We start from the raw sequence: 18,907 nt of genomic DNA, 5'->3' as shown, positions 1-18,907 counted from the left end.
GTTCGTCCGTCTGTCGGCTTAAATAGCCGGCAAAGTGTTTTCGCTGTCAGCTCAATTGGCCCGGAACGAGTCAAAGAAATCCGCAAATAGAAATCCAATTCGAGATACAAGTTAAATGAAACCAACCAGCAGAATACCAGCAGAACTCTGGCCTACAAAAGTGTGCCAGGCATCTTGAGCTATTTAAATGTTATTGAGCGTCTCTCATTGGTCTTTTGGTTACAATTCAAGTGCGCTGTAATTAAAGTGCAATTGTTCGTCGTGCCTTTGTTGGGCTAATGAGCAATGAGCAATTATGAGCCATCAATTGGCAGTGGCACACAAGCCTCCCGAGCTGCTTAAAACAAAGAAATTCCGCCAAAATGAACATTTTAATTGGCTTCAAAGGACACGTGCAAACACCTACGCATCCAGGACTCCGGCACTTCAACGAACAGCAGCGTTTAAAAAGATAATACTTCTTTATATCAGTCACTTAATCAGTTAATTAATTTAAAAGATAAATCTTTAAGATTCTGACACATAGTTGAATTTTGTAACCTGATAAATTCATATTTTTTAAGAAACTTTCTGCTTATCTATAAGAAAGCTGTGCTTGCCCGCATCTAGAATTCTGGACTCTGCTGTCCGCATAAAGAGGCGCCTCCGCGCTGCAATTCAAAAAGCGGCGACAACTGTGAATGGCTTTTGTCGATGGCCCAGGTGGCACGGTTGCCGGGCAACAATCGCAGGTGGATGCTGGGCAGGAGCCTAATCGGAAGTGGCGATTTGCCGCCCTCGTCGTTTGGCTGCTCTGCTGACTTCCGTTGGAGGCCGTCGTTAACGGGGACATTAGGTGCATATGTGCGAATTTTCTAATTAAAATTTTTGGCAACTCACTTTGCGTTGCTGGGGCAGCGACGAGCAGGTGCAAATCGCATAATGGGCTGGCTGAGGCGTTAAGGCGAGTGAGAAATCTGTAGTTAACACCCGTTTCCGAGTGCTTTGGGAAGTGAAATTAAAAATGCATGTGGAGCGCATCGTGGGGAACAATAAAAGACTGCGATAAACTATAATTGCAACTGGCTGCCACTTGTGATAAGCACATTCTGTTAAAAAGCAGGTAATCATGCTACTAAGCACACATGGGGTCTATGAAATGAATGGGTAGGATAGCTTAAATATAAAACTTCAATCTTTAAATGAGCTCAGCTTTGTAGAAGAATTAAACATAAATGGCTGCTGATAAGTGGAAACTTAGAACTACTTAAGACTTTTTTTGGGACTGGAAGTATCAATTAAGAGTTAGCGGGTTTAAAACCACATCTAAAAGACATAACAGCAGCTGCTCAGTAGTTTCTTCTATTGCCACGAAAGACATTAGGACAACGCTTAAATTAAATGCTTTTTATGTGCCTTTGGGGACCGAGTCCTTACCCACCACACCGCCCCACACCGCACACACATGCAGTTTGGATTGGGTGGTCCTATTCACACAGTTGACTCCATTAAACAGATGCGCAGTTTCCTCAGGGTTAAGTGTTGGCCCGCCACGCCCCCGCCCACCAATCCTTGCTCCTTGCACCGATTTGGTCCCATAGCGAAAACGCTTTCGAATCGAGTGTGTAATTGGTTTTGTGGCCAGCACACACACACACACACACAAGCAGGCGACTTGGAAAGTGCAGTAAAATAGGACCTCCGTTTTCCAGGACATTCGTTATGCATATGGGTGTGTGTTTGTCTACGGACGTGTGTGTGCGTACATGTGTGCGAACAAAAACACTCGAGAGCATCTATAAGGCGCTCTAATTAATTGTTAATGAGTCATTTGGACGGATTATTAGTGCTGTAACGATTTGTAATGACGCCTAAAACACATCTCTCACTTGTGAATTATTAAATGCCACGTTGCATAATTCCATTTGAATTATTCAGGCTGTCCTCGAATCAGCTGTACTGCCGCTTACCACCTTGAATATAATTTGCATACATCGAAGCTAAGAGGGGATTTCGAGATAATTAATTTAATTACATGCCCAATGACGTTCAAATCGTGAGTTTAAAGATACGACGTTTTAAACACTTCAATTACATCTAAAGCTGTTATAATCATCCTAAACAATTTAACTTAAGTCTTAATTACAACGAAATTTGTTGATGTTCTGCATAAGTTCAGATTTTGCTTAGCTTAAAGAAACGTATTTTTTACTTGATTCGCGTTGACTAAAGGTTTTTAATGATGTTTCAACCCTCAAGGATATTAAGTGTGTTCTTTTCCTCGACTTTTACTCCTGATTCTTATCTAACTGTCAACACTTTTGCGGTAAATTAAATTAAATCATAATTTCAATTACCAGAAAATCGGCCACAAAAGCGGCCAACGGTCATTACTCTGGCCAAAACAGAACCCCCCCACAATTTTTTTTAACCACCCATCTCGCCATCCCGCTCAATTCATTAACACTTCAAAGTTTTCTGCCTCGGTCGAAAGGGAATGGAAAGAGACGGGCAGATGCCGGCCGAAAGAGAGGGGGATAGCACGCAACAACACTCGAGGCGTTCGTTAATTTGTTAGATGAACAACAAGCTGCTGTCGCATCTCTAAGGTTTTTGCGGGGAGACCTCTACTCCAAACATTTCCTACAGAAAAAATCTCACTGCCTCCGGGCAAACGGCAAACAATAAATAAGCGCAAAAGAGCAAGGGCTACTGTGCGAGCGGGATGGTATATATAGAGGAGCTCACCACAACCGGAAGAAACTATTGTTCCGGAAAAGTATGCCCAGCTAGTTGCGGATGGCTGAGGGAAAAAAAGCAAAAATGATTTCGCACAAACTTTTCTGTTTAGTCAATCATTTTAATTAAGTAATTTTTTTCGCCTACTTGTCGTAAAAGTTTTAATAGACGGCCAGCGGAATGGAGTTCTCTAGGTTCTCTCGTTGTTCAGGGGGGTGGATGGTAAAAAAAAATAGACTCGTAACTGCATTTTGCGGTTAATTATAATGTTGAGCCTGATTACATTTGCCAAGTCCCCAGTTCCCCGGCTGGTGACTTTCAGTTAATTGCCGAGATTTGAAGTTAGTTAAATGTGGACCAAGTTGCTAGCAGCAGAATAGCCCTGTTTTGCTCCCAAGACGAGATTGGGTCATGAAATGGCCATAAAAAAGTTTCGCGAAACTTTTCTTAGTCGCTGATCAGACCGCGCCACCACTTTTGCACCTCTTCAGCCAAAGCTGGTTTGTTGCACATTTCTGCCGGCCGTGTAATTAATTTAGTTTATTTTTGCATCACAAGAATTTAAGTGAAATCAATGAATCCAGCTGCGGCGGCAGGCGAAATCCGAGTTTTTCACTCAGCCCGGCGAACTATCTCCAAACGCCCCGGAACTTCCGTCCGCCGATGCTGGGAAACTTTTAGTCCCGGCCACGAATCGAAGTTTAAGCCAACACCCACCACCCATCCAGGTGGATGCACCTTGCATTTTAAGTGCCGCCCCATCACCGCCATTCCGCCCACTTGTCCTGCAGCCATACGCTTGATTTCCTAACTAAGCACGCAAATGAAGCGTGTGCCCATCAAGGATGCGACTCTCTCTCTCTGCGGTTGCACATGGCAGTTATACGAATAGGAGTACGGCTGCGATGCGTATATATCCATTCACCTGGCCAGACGGACCGACGCAACAAGAACCAGGAATCGTGGCACGTGGAGACAGCCGCAGCGCAAGGATATGGCAAGGATATAGGAAATGGAGCGGACGCAGTCAGGGAGCAGAGATGGGCAAAAGTGAACGGAGCTCAAACCGTGTTTAATCGTGGAAATTATGCTATTGCCATGCAACGGCCGTGGACTGGGTTTCAACTGGCACAGTGGTTCGAAACTATGTGAAATGGAATGGATCTAGAAGACTAAGGATTCTTATCTATTTCCCTAAAGAAACAAGCTTTCAACTGATTTAGGGGATATTATGTAACCTTACAATTAACTATTTGAATGTACTTGCGAATCATATCTTCTAAGGCTTAAAGAGCGGCCTATGACATCCTTTTCTGGACCAATCTCAGTAGCCTGGACCATGGAATGCACCCCAAACTCACCTGATAATTTGGCAGCGCCAACAGTCGGCAAAGTTCATTAGGAGCGCTGCCCATGGAAGCGGGTAGAAGGCATGTGTATGTGGGCATGGAGAACGTGTCCAACTAATTAGCAGATCGAACATCTAGTTCTAGCACCTCCCCAGTGCCGACTGTATATATAGGCCAGGCCACTCTCGCCGAAACTCAGTTGATGTGTACGGAAGTCGTGTTTTGTCCAATCGAACGGCCAAAAGGAATCCAGAACGCAGAGAGAGCCAAATGGCGGCCACCAAGTACGACAGTTTCGAGAAAATATGGTCTGGGCCAAAGGACAAGGAGTACTACGGTCCGGATATGACGCTGGGCGAGGTGGCGCTGATCATCCTGCGTCTGTACTCGGACAAGGTGATGCAGGTGTACGATCCCACGGGCGAGGAGCTCACCGGTGGTCAGTTGCTGGAGCAAAGTCGTCGGTTGGCCCACGCCTTTCCACGACTGAAGCTGCAACGCGGCGATGTGGTTGGCATTTCGGCCAAAAACACCACCTATCTCACCGAAGTGGTCATCGCAGCCCTGCTGAATGGCACACCCATCAACCCACTGCATCCGGACTTTGATGCGGGTAGAAGAAGACATATATATATTTATATAACTAGTTAAATGTTCAACTTCATACGCAGAAACCACGGCCTACATGTTCGAGATCACGAAGCCCAAGGTGATCTTCTGCGACCTGGACAACTTCCAGACCTTGAGCGCGGTCAAAAGCAGTCTCAAGTTCAAGACGGAGATCATCCTGCTCACTGGAACTCTGCCAGGAGTGCGTAACATTCAGGATCTACTTGCAGATGGCTGCGCTGGATACGATGAGAAAACACTGTAGGTATTTCTGAAACCAGGTGTTCAAAGTAAGAACTCTCAAGCTAGTCCTGATCTTCTAGCTTTGCCTGCCCCCATTTGTGTGGCGATGATACGGCCTTCATCATCACCTCCTCGGGAGTAACCGGTTTGCCAAAGGGCGTAACCCGTTCGCATCGCAGTTTGCTTAACAGTGCCAAAATGTGAGTAGAATGTGGCAAGAGCATTTGAGAAATGTGACCCTAATGGATATTAAACAGCCCTCAGCTCTTCACCTCGGATACAGTGCTGTTCTGCTTCAGTCCGCTCTATTGGATCAGCTGCATCTTCACCCTGCTCGCTTCGCTGGTCAATGGATGCCGCAGGATCATCACCAATCGTCCTTTCAGCGTGGCGTACTTTGCAGACCTCGTGGAACGACACCAGGTTAGCTTCGTGCTCAGTGTGCCCCACCACATGGCTCTGCTGGCCAAGAGCCCCGAGAGTCAGGAGTTGGCAGCCAAGATGCAGTGCGTCCAGTCCTTCGTGTGCAGTGGCTCGAAGGTACCGATGGGCATCTGGCGGCAGTTGTACGAGCTACTGGGTGCGAACAGATTCGCCGTGCTCTACGGTCTCACCGAGACCGGAGGAATCTCCAAGAATGTGGGAGGTCCACTGGGCAGCGAGGGCAAGTTGCTGCGAAATGTCCAGGTCCGAGTGGTGGACCCACACGGTCAGTCCTTGGGCCCCAACCAGACGGGCCAGATCCTGGTGAGGCTCAACCTTCGCTGGGGCGGCTACTATCACAATCCGCAGGAGACCCAGGTGACCGTCACGCCCGACGGCAAGTGGCTGCTCACTGGCGATCATGGATACTTTGACGATGAGGGATGCCTGCACTTCCAGTCGCGTGACACCGATGTCTTCAAGTACAATCACTTCCCCATTTATCCCAAGCAGATCGAGGACGTGATTCTCCATCTGCCCGGAGTCCATGAAGTGGCCGTCTTCGGCATTCCCGATGAGGTGTCCACCAATCTCACAGCCTGTGCCGTGGTCCGAAATGAGGATGAACTGGGTGCCAAGCTGACCGAGGCGGATGTCAAGGGAGTTGTGGCACAGCATCTGAGCGATGCCTTCCACATCCGCGGAGGAGTCTTCTTTGTGGACAATCTGCCAAAGACGCAGAACAGCAAGGTGCAGCGCAGGAAGATCTGGTCGCAGTTGAGCGAGGCAACCACGCATCTGTGAGATAAGATTTATGCTAAATATACCATACATGCGTTGTTTATAATCGTGTTTAATAAATGTAAACACAGTGAATCATCAGAAGAACTGCAAATGAAGTAAAAAAGTTTCCATGTCTGCTGGACAGCTCGATTTGATTAGCGGGACACAGAGGCGGCTCCGACTTGCCAATGAGTAAATCAGCATCTATTTTAGTTGACACTGGCGACAAGCATCGATGTCTTGACGTGTCCGACTAATTAACAGCTCCACTTTGTTTTCCGTACTCCCCGAGCCATATAAAACCCAAATGAGACGCAATAAAGCACTTATTCGATCGCCGGACGTTGGAAAGCACTATGAGCTGTGAGGTGCACTACGATGCCGCTTCGCGGACTTGGTTTGGACCGCGTGGCAAGGACTTCTACGGTCCGGAGATGACCCTGGGCGAGGTCATCATGCGCGTGCTGCAGATCAACGCCGATCAGGTGATGCAAACCTGCGATCCCACGGGCCAGGAGCTCACCGGTGCCCAGCTGGCTCAGCAGAGTGCCCGGATCGCACAGGCCTTCAAGAGATTGGGTCTGCGGAGGGGCGATGTCGTTGGCATATCGGCCAATAACTCGACGTATCTAACCAGTGTGATAATCGCGGCTCTGCTCCGTGGCATCCCCATCAATCCACTGCATCCGGAGTTTACTGAGGGTTAGAACCAAAACTCCCATACTTACTTTAGTATGTTTACTATCATGGTGTTCTTAAATTCCTTCTCAGAGACTGTCAAATACATGTACGACATTACCGAGCCAAGGGTTATCTTCTGCGATGTAGAGAACTACCATATAATAAAGACGGTCAATGGAAAACTAAAAAACCCGGCCAAGATCTTTCTGGTCAATGGAAAATTAGAAGGAGTGCTTGACATAAGTGTGCTCCTTAATGATGATGATTGCATTACAGCAGCCGCGTAAGTTTCTGTGTATTTCGTGATGAACTAAATCAATTCTAATTGTTTTTCCTAATTTTAGGTATGTACCATGTCCAAAACTACATGGCGATCACACCGCATTCATTGTGTGCTCCTCGGGAACCACGGGAATGCCAAAAGGCGTCACCCGATCCCATCGTAGTTTACTCTGTAATTGCAAGAAGTATGTTTTCATTTAACTATGACTTCATATCATAATGATCCAATTTCTAAGCAATTAAAACGATTAGTATATCTATTTAATTATTAATAATATGATCAATAATTCCATCTCCCTACAGTCCGAACACCTACACCCGGGATAGCGTGCTGCTGTCGTTCAGTCCCCTCTACTGGATATCGGGAACCATAATTCTTCTGGCCTCGCTCCTCAACGGCTGCCGTCGTATAATCACCAATCGTCCATACAGTGTGGAGTACCTGCTCCAACTGGTGGCGAGACACAAGGTGACCTTCCTGTTCCTGGCCTCCCATCAGATTGCCCTGCTCTCCAAGCATGACAGTGATGTGATGGAACTAAAGGCCCAGCTCCAATCTATACGGGTTCTGATTGGAGCTGGATCCAAAGTGTGCAAGGCGGTGTCTCGCAGGATGTACGAGTTGATTGGTAGCCAAAGATTCGTTGTGGGCTATGGGCTGTCCGAGATGGGCGGACTGAGCAAAAACGTGGGTGGACCAGTGGGTTGCGAGGGCAAGGTCATGCGGAATGTGGAGCTGCGGGTGCTGGACAAACTGAAGATGCCACTTGGCATTAATGAAGTGGGCATCATCTACGCTCGTTTGCGGTTCAAGTGGGACGGTTACTACCGAAACCCGGAGGCCACTCGAAGAGCCCTCAGCTCCGACGGCATGTGGTTCCGCACGGGAGACATCGGTTACCTTGACAGCGAGGGCTATCTGTACATCCAGACCCGTGACACCGACGTCTTCAAGTTCAACAACTTCCAGATCTATCCCGAGCAGATCGAGGAGTTCATCCTCAGGTTGCCCGGCGTCAGTGAGACCTGTGTCTTCGGCATACCTGACGAGGTGACCACCAATCTCACGGCCTGTGCCGTAGTCCGCACCAAAAGTCCGGAAGGGGAACGCCTTACGGCGGATCACATTAGAAACATTGTGGAGCGACACTTGAGCGGAGCCTACCACATTCGGGGAGGTGTGTATTTCATCGACAGTCTGCCAAAAACACCCAATGATAAACTGCAGAGGCGAAAGGTCCTGGGCCTCGTACAGCAGCTCGAACTTAAAGCTGAATAAAAAATAGTTACCACATCCTTTCAAATTCTTAGCTCTAAATGCTTTTAAAAATCGATGCATTTTCTAGATTGATTATTTTTAAAAGCAAAGCACTACACTCTCGACTTCGAACCACTGTACTTTCTTACAGGCTACTGGCTAACTAATGTCGGCAACTCAATGAATTCTAATCGAGATTCAAATTGTAAATTGTCTAAAGGCTTTCGAGGAAGGGGTCTTGGACTTGGATACTATCCTTGTGGAGGGGGATGGGAGGTCCTGGGACCCATTGGCAATGCCAATGACAAGCAATTTGTTATTTGTGGCACCCCTGCGGCTGCGAATCCAGTTGCCGGGGCGTAAAAACATCGACTCGGTCAGATATTCAACATAAAATGAATTGAAAAATTAAAATTGCAATATGCAAGGGCCAATGGGCAGTGGGCAATGGTCAGTGGGGTATGGAGAGTGATGGACAAAACATACATATTTTATTGGTTTCTGTTTCTGTTTGGGGTTTTTAGGACTTTCTGAATCGAAGCCAGTCTGCACATTTTCGACATTTGACAAATTCCGGAATGAAATGCTCGACAAAACACGATTCAATTTGCCTTTGCCCCTTTCCACACGAGTGGCACAAATAGCGTAATATGACCAGTTAGCGGGGGAGGAGAGGGGAGAGGAGACTAAGCCCTATAGCCACATGGTCCTGTCGGATCGGCTGGGTCCTGGCCCCCTGCTCCGGTCTCATTCCGGATCCGAATCCGAATCTGTGTGCCCGTCTGCATTCTGCAACTAATGCGGATTATCCCTGGGCTTTGCAAACTGCACCCAAGGTGTAAATTTGTGTGCCAGGGATTTGCATGACCAACGAATAACTGAATGAATCAAGGCAGGAATAAGTCGGTGAGTGAATGAATGAGTGGATAAGTGAATGGACGCGCTAAGGCCAAGTGAGTTGCTTAACAATTTCCGCTTAGAGGATAAGGCAAAAGAAGGTCAGCAGACCAGTCTTCTAAGCCTCTTTCGTTTCCTAATTTCGAAGGATTCGGCTCTGCTGGAATTCCTCAAGCCACACCTAACTGGAAAATAAACGATTTACATAAATTAAGTGCAGTTGTGTATCCCATTTCCCAATTTAAAAAGTTCGAAAAAGATTAGCCTGGCTAAGTCTATCGAGAAGTGATGTTGAATTCGAAATGTTTTCCTTTGTTTTGTCCAACTATGCCGACAAATTTTAACGATTTAAAAACTAGCAAATATTTCATTGACAATTGTTAGGCAACTGCAACCGCAGTTGCGAGTGCATTTAAGCATCAGGTAAACATAGCAAAAATGTGCATTGTAATGTGTTGCGCATTTTATATGCCTTGTGCATTGCCATGAAACAAAAAGCTGGAATTTATGCTTTAAATTTTCATCAAGGAAACGCGCAGCATATGGAAATATGCAAACAGGAGCTGCCACAGAACAAACAACAATAACTGTACAGAAAGTGCAACAACAATACACACCAGCACACCGAACCCACTCAACCCGACCGAACTGGGAATTTAGATAAGTTCCTGCCCCAGCCCCTCTCCACGCTGACTGGTAATCAAACAAACATTTTCGGTGCTGCCCAGGGTGGATCTACGAAAAAAGGGAGAGCGCTCACGGGATATCCCGCATATGTCCTGCGACACGGAACATGTCCTGCGCCTCGATCGCCGAGCTCTCGCACATCTGCCGTGCGTTGATTTCGCCTCCTCGGAGGGTTGAAATGTTTGCCCAGCTCATAGTGGTGGCAACTATTGGTGGCAGACAGCAGTTGTCCGTTACTTTCGATGCCACTCACTGAGCACCTGGACTATGGGAGTTGAAAAATCTACTGGCAACAGCCCTCATTTCGCTGCAAATGAAATTAGGACCTTGTTTCTTATCATGTCGATGGGATGGTGGGATAACGATAAATTACTGAGCAATTACAACTGATCAACTCAATAGAACTTCACTGTGTATATGAATATGCACTGTTTTAAAGCTTATTTAAAAGTGGTTTTATATACTATTATTTCTCACACTCCACCTAAGTTGCCTCTGACACGTGCCACATCGCCTGTAAAAACCACAGTTGGTGCTCGGGATATGGGTGGCTGCATTGCAAATGCTCTGCGGTGTGGTAATATTTAACTAAGTTAGCACTGCTCAGGGGTCCTGACTCAGGGGCCACATTCAAATCAACTTTGGGTCCATGCAATTTTTATGCCCCACCCCCATGAGCCACCGCCCACCGCACACATCCCTGCGTTGGGCCTACACGTGCATCTGACTTGTGGTCACCGGTCAGGATTCCCCAAAGTCCGAGTCGCCCCAAGTGTGGGTGTTGGGTCATCCTGCCGCTGGACAGCGACATCTCGCCCGTGTTTGTCGCTTAATAAAATGTGTGTTTTTGTTGCCTTGCGGTTGCCTATGCGCCTGCCACGCCCACCACACTGCGCATACATTAAGCGCGCCCTTTGTGGGTAGCACTTTTATGCGATTTCCCGGTGTCGACCTGCTGCGGCGGCTGCTTTTATCTGCTCAATGCGCTCGAGCGTGCCCCGGCTGCCAATGAGGCATAAATTCTTGATTTCACGCAGTTTTGATTGATGGCAAAGGATGTGTGAAAAATACACCACACACGTTAAAAAATAAGGTGGAAATGGTGAGTTTTGTAATATAATATAAATAACAATGTGTATATTACATATGCTTAATATTCTGGTGCTTTAATAAAGTTATAAATATGCAATATATTATAATAATATGTACTATAATATTTTGATTTAATTTAGTTAAATAGTTCTCTGTGTATGTAGGGGAAGCCCGTGAAAGATGCTGGCTCGGAAGTTGAGGGCTTTGGCGAGGCTCCTGAAAATCCCCGAAAACGGCAAAAACACATAATATTACAATCGGATTCGATGTGAAAGCTGCGGGCCCCAAAAGATAAACGCAACAAAACTTATACTCACACAATAGAATCGAAAATTCACGTATATTTTGTGTGTTCGTGTGACAAAAGTAGACTTGATAAGATTTGAATGGAAAAGGTGCATCCCAAAGTATTTAATACGCGTTCACATCCTGGATTAGATAAGCCAAAGAAAACATTTGCAAAATTTTAGAAATATAAATGCCGAACCTTAAATGCTCTGCAATAAAAAACCTTTGCTCAGAGTGAGTATAGTATTTATATATTTATTATTAGCATAACTCAGAATCCAAACTGCATAGAAATAAAGTTGATGTCCTGAATTTCCGTACTAATGATTTCTTCGGCCGACGGACGTGAGGATCTGCAGCTGTTGTGCTGGCATTTATTTCCTTGGGACAGGAAGCCCGCAACCGGAAAACTTTCTTAGCCCGAATGGTAGCACAAGGAGAGCAACAAGAGCATCGGTGGTATATGGTAGTTGGGAAAAAGGACGCGTGTCCTAACGCCTGCCAGCCGTCTGTCTGGCCACGCTTCGCGGCGCCTACGCAGAATATGGCAGGCGGAGGGGTGGGATCCTTCGCGGGAATAGGTGCCAGGATAAGGGTTGGACGCGGTAGGTCCTTGGGGGTGGGGTGGCGAGGAGGTCTTGGCACACGCCGCTGGCGTCTCAGTTGAGCGCTTCTTGGTCAGGGCCCACTGAATAATAGTTCACTTTTCATCGCAGATAGGGAAATATATAAATAAGCATTCACGAATGGCAGATCCATCCCTGCCACTGCAGCCCCTTTTCCCATTTGCGTCTCCGGCCAGCAGTTTGTTCTCTCCTCTTGTATGGATTATAATTTCTGAAGACACGCAATCGCACGCCCACAAAACGCCCACGTTTGGACCTAAACTTTACACGGTAAAAAATAATCATATATATTCATACAAGATTAGCATGTATTTTATATACATCACTTTGTGGGCTTTTGAGATACTTATAGAATTAAATAATATTTACACTTAGCTAAACTGACTTCTTGAGGCGCCTTGAACTTGAACTCCTCGAACTTAATTTGCTGTGCACCAGGAAAATTCATCATTAAATTACGTCTGAGCAGAGAAATTGTATGAGGCAGAAGCCGTCGCAGCAGAAAAAGTTGGCGAAATCATTTATCCTGCCGCCGGACCAAGGCTGTTGAAAGGAGCGAAATTTTCATGGAAAACTCCTTATTGCTAGCTGCCATGTTTGTCTTGCAATGCGAGGGAAAAACAAACGCCCACCCGCCTGCCACGCCCACCCATTCCCCGGGTACGCAGCTTAGTTCATTTGCTCGCAGAAAAATAAGCTTGCCTTTGCTGTATTTAAGCAAATATTTGATATGCTCCAGAACGCTGCGATGCAGCACGGCAATCGCTGAAAGCTTAAAGCATAAATCAATATTTGTCACAGCAAATGGGGAGCACATCGCTCAAGATCGCATAGCGGACTTGAAAATATATTAAAAAAAAAAAGAAAAATGCGGAAATGGAGGGGTTTTTGGGGCTGCCCGATAAGATAGGCCAGGTGGAGTTCGAGCTCGAGTTGGGCAAACAATCGGGGTCGTCTGATAAGGCATTATGGCTCTTCAAGCTGAGCCATTTACAAATGAACTCCTCGAACAAACATTTAAGGTATGCGGGGCCATTGGGTCTTGTATGGAAATTAAACCCTATTCTCTCCATTCATTTTTATTTGCTTGCAACAAACATATTTTTTCAACGCGGCAAAAAGGAATTGCATTTTTATTGCAGTCTGCATAAAAGAGAACGTGGGAAACCAGTTTTTTCCCTATTTAATCTATAATAACTCTCAGATTGCGATGATTCGCGGTAAAAAGCGAAATAAAAAGGACATAAAACGTGTGCACAACTTTAATTCATTTTCACCCAATCAAAATTACATTTTCATTACGCGTAACAGCATTGGATTCGAGTTCGATTTTTTTTTTGAGATCGCAACTATCGCGTGTTAAACTACTGCCAGAAAAAAATGTGTTATGTAAATAACTTTCTGAACATGTAATAGGTTTGTTTTACTTCAAAAAAATAATGGCCAATCGACCAATAAAATGTTTACCAACAAAAATTCAATTTCTCGCCTTCTCATTTAAGCAGGAAAAGAAATAAGTTCGTTTTTTAACTCTGTCGTGTCAATTCTATGCAAGTTTTGAAAAAATTCAAAGACTTTATAGGCAATTGTGAATAACGTCAATGCGTTAAAATTGTTTAAGTACTACTCGGTAAAGAAAAAAGTGTTATATATCAATCAACGTTCGTAAAAAAACTCACAGCAAGCAATTGAGGCACATTTACAGCTATCGAAAAAGATTATTTGTTATGATTACGAACATTTTTTTTTAATCTGAAACACACTTTTTTGAACTACCGATGTAAGGCAGTTTGGAAGGGTTAACTAAGGTTGCACTTAAGTTGGCTTGGCAGCCGAGCATCTAAATTACATGGCCCACTGGCTGGCTAGCTGGCCAGATCCTGGCTTATATCCGCTTCTGGCCATCTGGCTGCACTGGCTCAGTGCTGCAGCTACATTCAATTAATTTTACACGATGTAGCGAAAATCCAGCCCAGAAACATGAAAGAATATCCAGGGGGGCGGTTGGAACGGAGAGCTAACGATAATTTTCCAACAGAAAGGACGAGAGCGGCAGGATGTCAGCGGGGCAGGGGAAGGCGGGAAGTTTAAAGCAAAAACTACGTTGTAATAACATTTTAACGATATTAGCACGAAAAATGTGGCCCGGCATACAAAAGCGGAAAGTGGAAAGCTTAACGATGCTAAACGAGTGCAGTCTGTGCGTGTGCGAGTGCGACAGAGAGGGCCAGATGGAGCGAGAGAGAGAGGCGAAAGGATGCGACACTGACACTCTCACACTTTCTTTGCCACGCACACACACACACACATGTAAAGCGAAGGCTGTTAGCTTCGCTTTTGCGGCTGCCAAAGAAATCTACAGCGCAAATTGTTCAAATATTTTGGCTTTGCCACGCACACAAGCACATCCAGTCCCGCCCCCTCAAACCCCCCCAATGCCGCCACATTTCTTTTCGCTGCTGGACAGAACAACGGATAGGAGGGGGGATGGGGCCGGGGGGTAAACATTGTTCAAATGCAGCGAGTTGTTACATAATCCTCGCTGCCTCCGAAAACATATGTTATTGCACAGAACGCGCTCGCTCTGACCCCCTCCCCCAAATAACCCCCCACCAGACATCCTCCAAAGCCCGCCAATCCCTCGTCCCCCCTTTTATACCAGTCGCATAATGGCAAAGTGAAAAGAGTTTTGCTTTCGGCGGCCTTCTTAAAGCGCCAACTCGCGAGCTGCCATGGTATTACATGCCGCAGCATAAATCCATTTATACACTTAAAAAAAAACATTTAAAATCGGTACCACTTTTAAATTTTACCTAAATAAATGCCTAACCGTTCATATGTAGTTCCCATGCACGAATAACCACTTGGGAATTATAAGCATTTGCTGTGCAGTGCAATTTTCTGCTTCATTTCACACTTAAAAGCTGGACATGCTTTGTTAAGTGTTCGCTGTCGCCCAGTGCCGCTAGCCCCCCACACCCCCCTTTTATCCTTTCACCGGCGCGCACCCACAACATCTCTATCTCTTTCGCCACATGGCCATCTCACTTACTCATTCGGGATGCGTGCGCCTGAGTTTATGCAATGTTTTTTCGCTTGTTTCGCGGCACTGTCAACAGTTTTATTCCGTCCCCCCGCCGCCCATCGCCTATATCCTTCCACTTTTCGCGGTCTTCCATTCTTTTGGCTTGTTAATATAAGGCAGGCGCCATCGCCGCATTGTTGTTCCTGCAGATAGGCCAGCTCCGCTCTGTTGGTCCACACTTATAAATTGTGTGATTTACCCCCAGCGCCAGTTTAAACAACAATGTGCGTCAAGTGAAGCATGTGCATGAGTGCGAATCCTTCGTGTGTGTGTGTGTGTGTGAGGCGTTAAAACAAAAGTCAACAAAGCCGCTCCTCCACTGTGGCTGTATGTGTGCGTGTAAGCTACTAAAATAGTAAATTATGAGAGTGCACACAAAGGCAGCCGCAGCAGCCGCAGCAGCTGCAGCAAGAACAACAACGTGCGGCCGGGCCAGGATGCATCCACCGCTCAAGACAAACATGAGCGCGTTGCATACTTATGTGGGCGCCAAGTGCCTTTGAACTTTGCCCTCAGCATTGGCTATGACTTAATAAGCAGCCAGCCCACTCGCGAGCAAGGACATCCATGGTAATCCCACAGCTTGCTAAGGCGGATAAACACGCTGCGGTCAAGTCAGAGAGAAAGGTGGCATGTGCGACAAAAAGGGCAGATTTACCCAAAGAAAATATAAACTTTGAGGACAAACAATAGGCGTATTAAGCTGTTTAACAAGTACTTGAGCTGCCCTAGGAAAGTAAAACAAAATCCGTTTAAATATCTTAAGTTCTTTTAAAGAAAATCGACTCAATAAAGCACTACAAGCGCGATGCAGCTTCACTCGTTCAACGCCAAGTTGAAGTAAAGTACCTAAAAGTCATGTATACCAACGCCTTTATGTTCACAGACCCTCCATTCAAAGTTGAATCAGACGAATTAGCTAATGCTTGTTTGCTGCGAAGTCTTTGAAAAGCCTTTGACCACGCGCTCAATAGAACCGCAGCAACAGCAGCAGCAGCAGCAACAACAGCAGCAACAGCAGCAGCAGCAGCAACAGCAGCAGCAACAGCAAGTGCAACAATGTCAATGCACTGCGCTGCTGATAAGAGTTGCAGCTGCAAGTTTAGAGTTTCTGCTGGTTCCGCTGCCACGAACATCCAACTCAAGGTAAACAAGCGGGCTGCCAGCGACTTGTTGCTATCTTCTATCTTTCTCTGTCAGTCGCGATTTCGATTTAGCTACGTCGGTCGGTCGTTAAATTATTTTCTTTACTGCTGCCGCGTGCTCTTCACTTCTACTGCTGCTGATGCGCCTTCTGATGACACAGACGCGGCGATAAGGAAGGCAGCTCCGCAAAAAAAAAGCTGAGCCAGCGCCAAGTGCAACTTGAGGCGCCTGCGGAGGCGTCGGGTTTCCGCCGCTTCGATCCGCCGAGCTATCGAATATTTACCCATACTCCTTATACCGACGATTTCCGCAAACTTGGCACTTCGAAAGGTGAATTTCAGACTGTCAGATACAGAAGTTAATCACTTCGCGATCTGCGGCGTCTCTCTTTCGCGCGCTGACACACAGAAACTTCGCCGGTGACTCACGACAACCGAGAGTGTTGGTTATTGTTTTCTTTTCACAGATAGCTCTTTGAACTCATGCTGCAAATATGCCGCAGAAAGCGAGCTAAGCTGACTCTCTGCGGATTAGAATATGCGGTTAAATAAACTCTTAATTTAGTCTACTACTTCTCATTCTTCCCACGAGCGTTTCATTCAGAAAAACCCTTTATCACTAAAACTTGTATCATGAGAGCTTTGAATTTTGGTATGTAGCACTTTTTCAATCTGTTGCATAACTTCTGAAAGTTTGCTGATTATCACGAAGGGCATAGCTGAGTTACAACGGCACTATCGACATACTTGCAGCCATAGGGCTGCATCCACGTTATCTACTAGTTTTATGAGCCTTTGGACTAGCCGATTTGAGTATGCCTTAGATAACAGCGATAGTTAAATGCCACTCAAGTTGGCTTGCCCCATTAATCATCAACAGCGCACACGAATAGAAACCTATAGCAACCCCATTTGTCAAAATAAATCCAGAGTTCTTTCGACACTGGCCCACTGAACAGTATCGCAATCCAATCATCCATTGTGCCAGTTCGATAACATTCGACTGTGGGCAAACGAAGTTATGCATAGGTAAGGTTATGAACTCCAGAAGCGATGCGCCATTAGTTCGGTCTATAAATAGCCAGCAAATGCATGTGGCCATAAATTTCAGCAGTGCAGCATATCGAATAATGCTCGACTTAATTACACATGGGGGTAGCAATAGCAATGCAGGGGTGCAGACAGCTGGCAGACGACGCGACTCGCAGTGGCACAAATGCACTTAAGTTTTCTTCGCTCATCGCTCTGCTTTTTTTTCGGGGAGGAAGTCGTGGCATAAGGCACACATCACTGCCACCGAAAAGAGGGATGTACCATATACCCGTAGTACCTATGTGCTATATGGGATTGAGCTATGGAACAGGCGGAAAAAAACTTGATGTTCATAACTCAAGAAACTGTGGCAAATATCCTTTGTGAAGTGTCGAGAAATACAGTTTAGCTCAGTCAGTTATGTTGCTTTCTTAATGTATATTACTATATATTGTGTGAACTTCTTAAGGCAGGCAGAACTCAGGTAAATCACGGCATCTGCAACCCTTAGCGAGTGCTCACTGTACGGCAATTGCATTGTAGCTCGCGCCAAAGTCGGGCAGCTGCCGTCTAGATTTCGGGCCTCAGTCTCAGCATCCAAATCTCAACCGGAATCCTTCGCAGACGCAGGACTCATTCGCTCAGTCAATGCTCATTGGGCTCTGGGGATAATTGCTGCCGAACGACGTGACATTTCTCCCTGACAATCCTTTGTGCATTCTGCCCGGCATTTCGACTCATTCTTCTCCGTCATCTGTAGCTCGGTTGTAGTTGTAGTTGCAGTCATACTAGTACTTACTATGGTTGTTGTTGTTGTTTTTGTTATTGTCATGCCGTGCAAATTCAGGCAGCTCGACAAACAGAATGGAAGACAGACACAATTTATGTTTGTTCGAGCGGTGACGAAGGAAGTGAAGCTACACTGAGAAAAAAGATCTTAGTTGTATGAAACTAAGTTCATGAAACTTATAGTTCTTAGAAATATTCTTAAGATAAGATCACACTCGCATGGTCTGTATAAATTGCACATCTGTGTAACAACCAAATGGCGTTAATTGCACTTGAAGAGGACACATTTCTCTCAGTGTTCTTTTATGGCAGCTGCGCCGGCTGAACTGAGCTGAGCTGCGAGGCTCGTGCATTTCGTTAACGTGACAAAAATACATTGATTACATTTTTTTAGCTGCACTCGACTCGGGGATCTGCGTTTTTGGGCTCTCGGAGCTGGGATCTGGTAACTGGGAGCTGGAAAACTGGGTACAGGGTACTGGGAACTGGGAACTGGGACCTGGGCGCACGTCCGCACACTTGGCACATTTGTCAGGGCGACGCCGCCATGTAAACATCTTGCACGTAGGATTCGGGGTCCTTTGCATCCTGGCTGGATGGCACGACAACTAGTTGTAGTTGGAATCGGAGTCCTCGTGCTGCACGGGGTCTTTGAACTGACAAATTACATTGACAACGAATGGGGCGAAATTCCATTCGTGTGCACTCTGAACTCCAAATGCTTTAGCTCCCCAGAACTGTCTCATTTTGTGAGGCTCCACACTGAAAAGTTTGGGGGTCAATGCCATGGCATTTCGTATAAACAAAAAGTTGGGCATAGCTGTCAGCAAGCAAATAAAATAAACAAATGTCAATAAATGACAATTGATTGTGCTTGTCAAAGTTTTCGGCCCAAACCATTATTAGTCAAATCAGATTGT

General features: G+C 46.0%; 3 protein-coding genes across 5 annotated transcripts in view; 2 read left to right on the top strand and 1 right to left on the bottom strand.

Annotated features, from left to right (window-relative positions):
* Window positions 1–18,907, bottom strand: part of LOC117138540 (carbonic anhydrase 1) — a 32,762-nt gene that overhangs the window by 10,638 nt on the left and 3,217 nt on the right. The gene's annotated exons all lie outside the window — the stretch shown is intronic.
* On the top strand, window positions 4,272–6,237 carry LOC117138539 (luciferin 4-monooxygenase). The gene is made up of 4 exons (XM_033300677.1): window positions 4,272–4,680; window positions 4,739–4,937; window positions 5,000–5,119; window positions 5,177–6,237. The coding sequence occupies exons 1-4, from the start codon at window positions 4,338–4,340 to the stop codon at window positions 6,144–6,146; spliced, it is 1,632 nt and encodes a 543-aa protein (XP_033156568.1). The 5' UTR covers window positions 4,272–4,337; the 3' UTR covers window positions 6,147–6,237.
* On the top strand, window positions 6,349–8,382 carry LOC117138538 (luciferin 4-monooxygenase). The gene is made up of 4 exons (XM_033300676.1): window positions 6,349–6,827; window positions 6,897–7,089; window positions 7,151–7,273; window positions 7,392–8,382. Exons 1-4 carry the CDS (start codon window positions 6,482–6,484, stop codon window positions 8,365–8,367), a joined length of 1,638 nt encoding a protein of 545 aa, XP_033156567.1. The 5' UTR covers window positions 6,349–6,481; the 3' UTR covers window positions 8,368–8,382.

This window comes from Drosophila mauritiana, chromosome 2R (genome assembly GCF_004382145.1).
Source record: "Drosophila mauritiana strain mau12 chromosome 2R, ASM438214v1, whole genome shotgun sequence".
In the NCBI taxonomy this organism is placed as follows: domain Eukaryota; kingdom Metazoa; phylum Arthropoda; class Insecta; order Diptera; family Drosophilidae; genus Drosophila; species Drosophila mauritiana.
This window is presented reverse-complemented; position numbering and strand designations above follow the sequence as displayed.

Excerpts from the sequence above, each read along its gene's own strand:
- LOC117138538 (XM_033300676.1), top strand. The coding sequence starts at position 6,482 with ATGAGCTGTGAGGTGCACTACGATGCCGCTTCGCGGACTTGGTTTGGA. Across the intron at positions 7,090-7,150 it reads GATTGCATTACAGCAGCCGC|GTATGTACCATGTCCAAAAC; the intron begins GTAAGTTTCTGT and ends TCCTAATTTTAG. Across the intron at positions 7,274-7,391 it reads TTACTCTGTAATTGCAAGAA|TCCGAACACCTACACCCGGG; the intron begins GTATGTTTTCAT and ends ATCTCCCTACAG.
- LOC117138539 (XM_033300677.1), top strand. The coding sequence starts at position 4,338 with ATGGCGGCCACCAAGTACGACAGTTTCGAGAAAATATGGTCTGGGCCA. Across the intron at positions 4,681-4,738 it reads GCATCCGGACTTTGATGCGG|AAACCACGGCCTACATGTTC; the intron begins GTAGAAGAAGAC and ends CTTCATACGCAG. Across the intron at positions 5,120-5,176 it reads TTGCTTAACAGTGCCAAAAT|CCCTCAGCTCTTCACCTCGG; the intron begins GTGAGTAGAATG and ends GATATTAAACAG.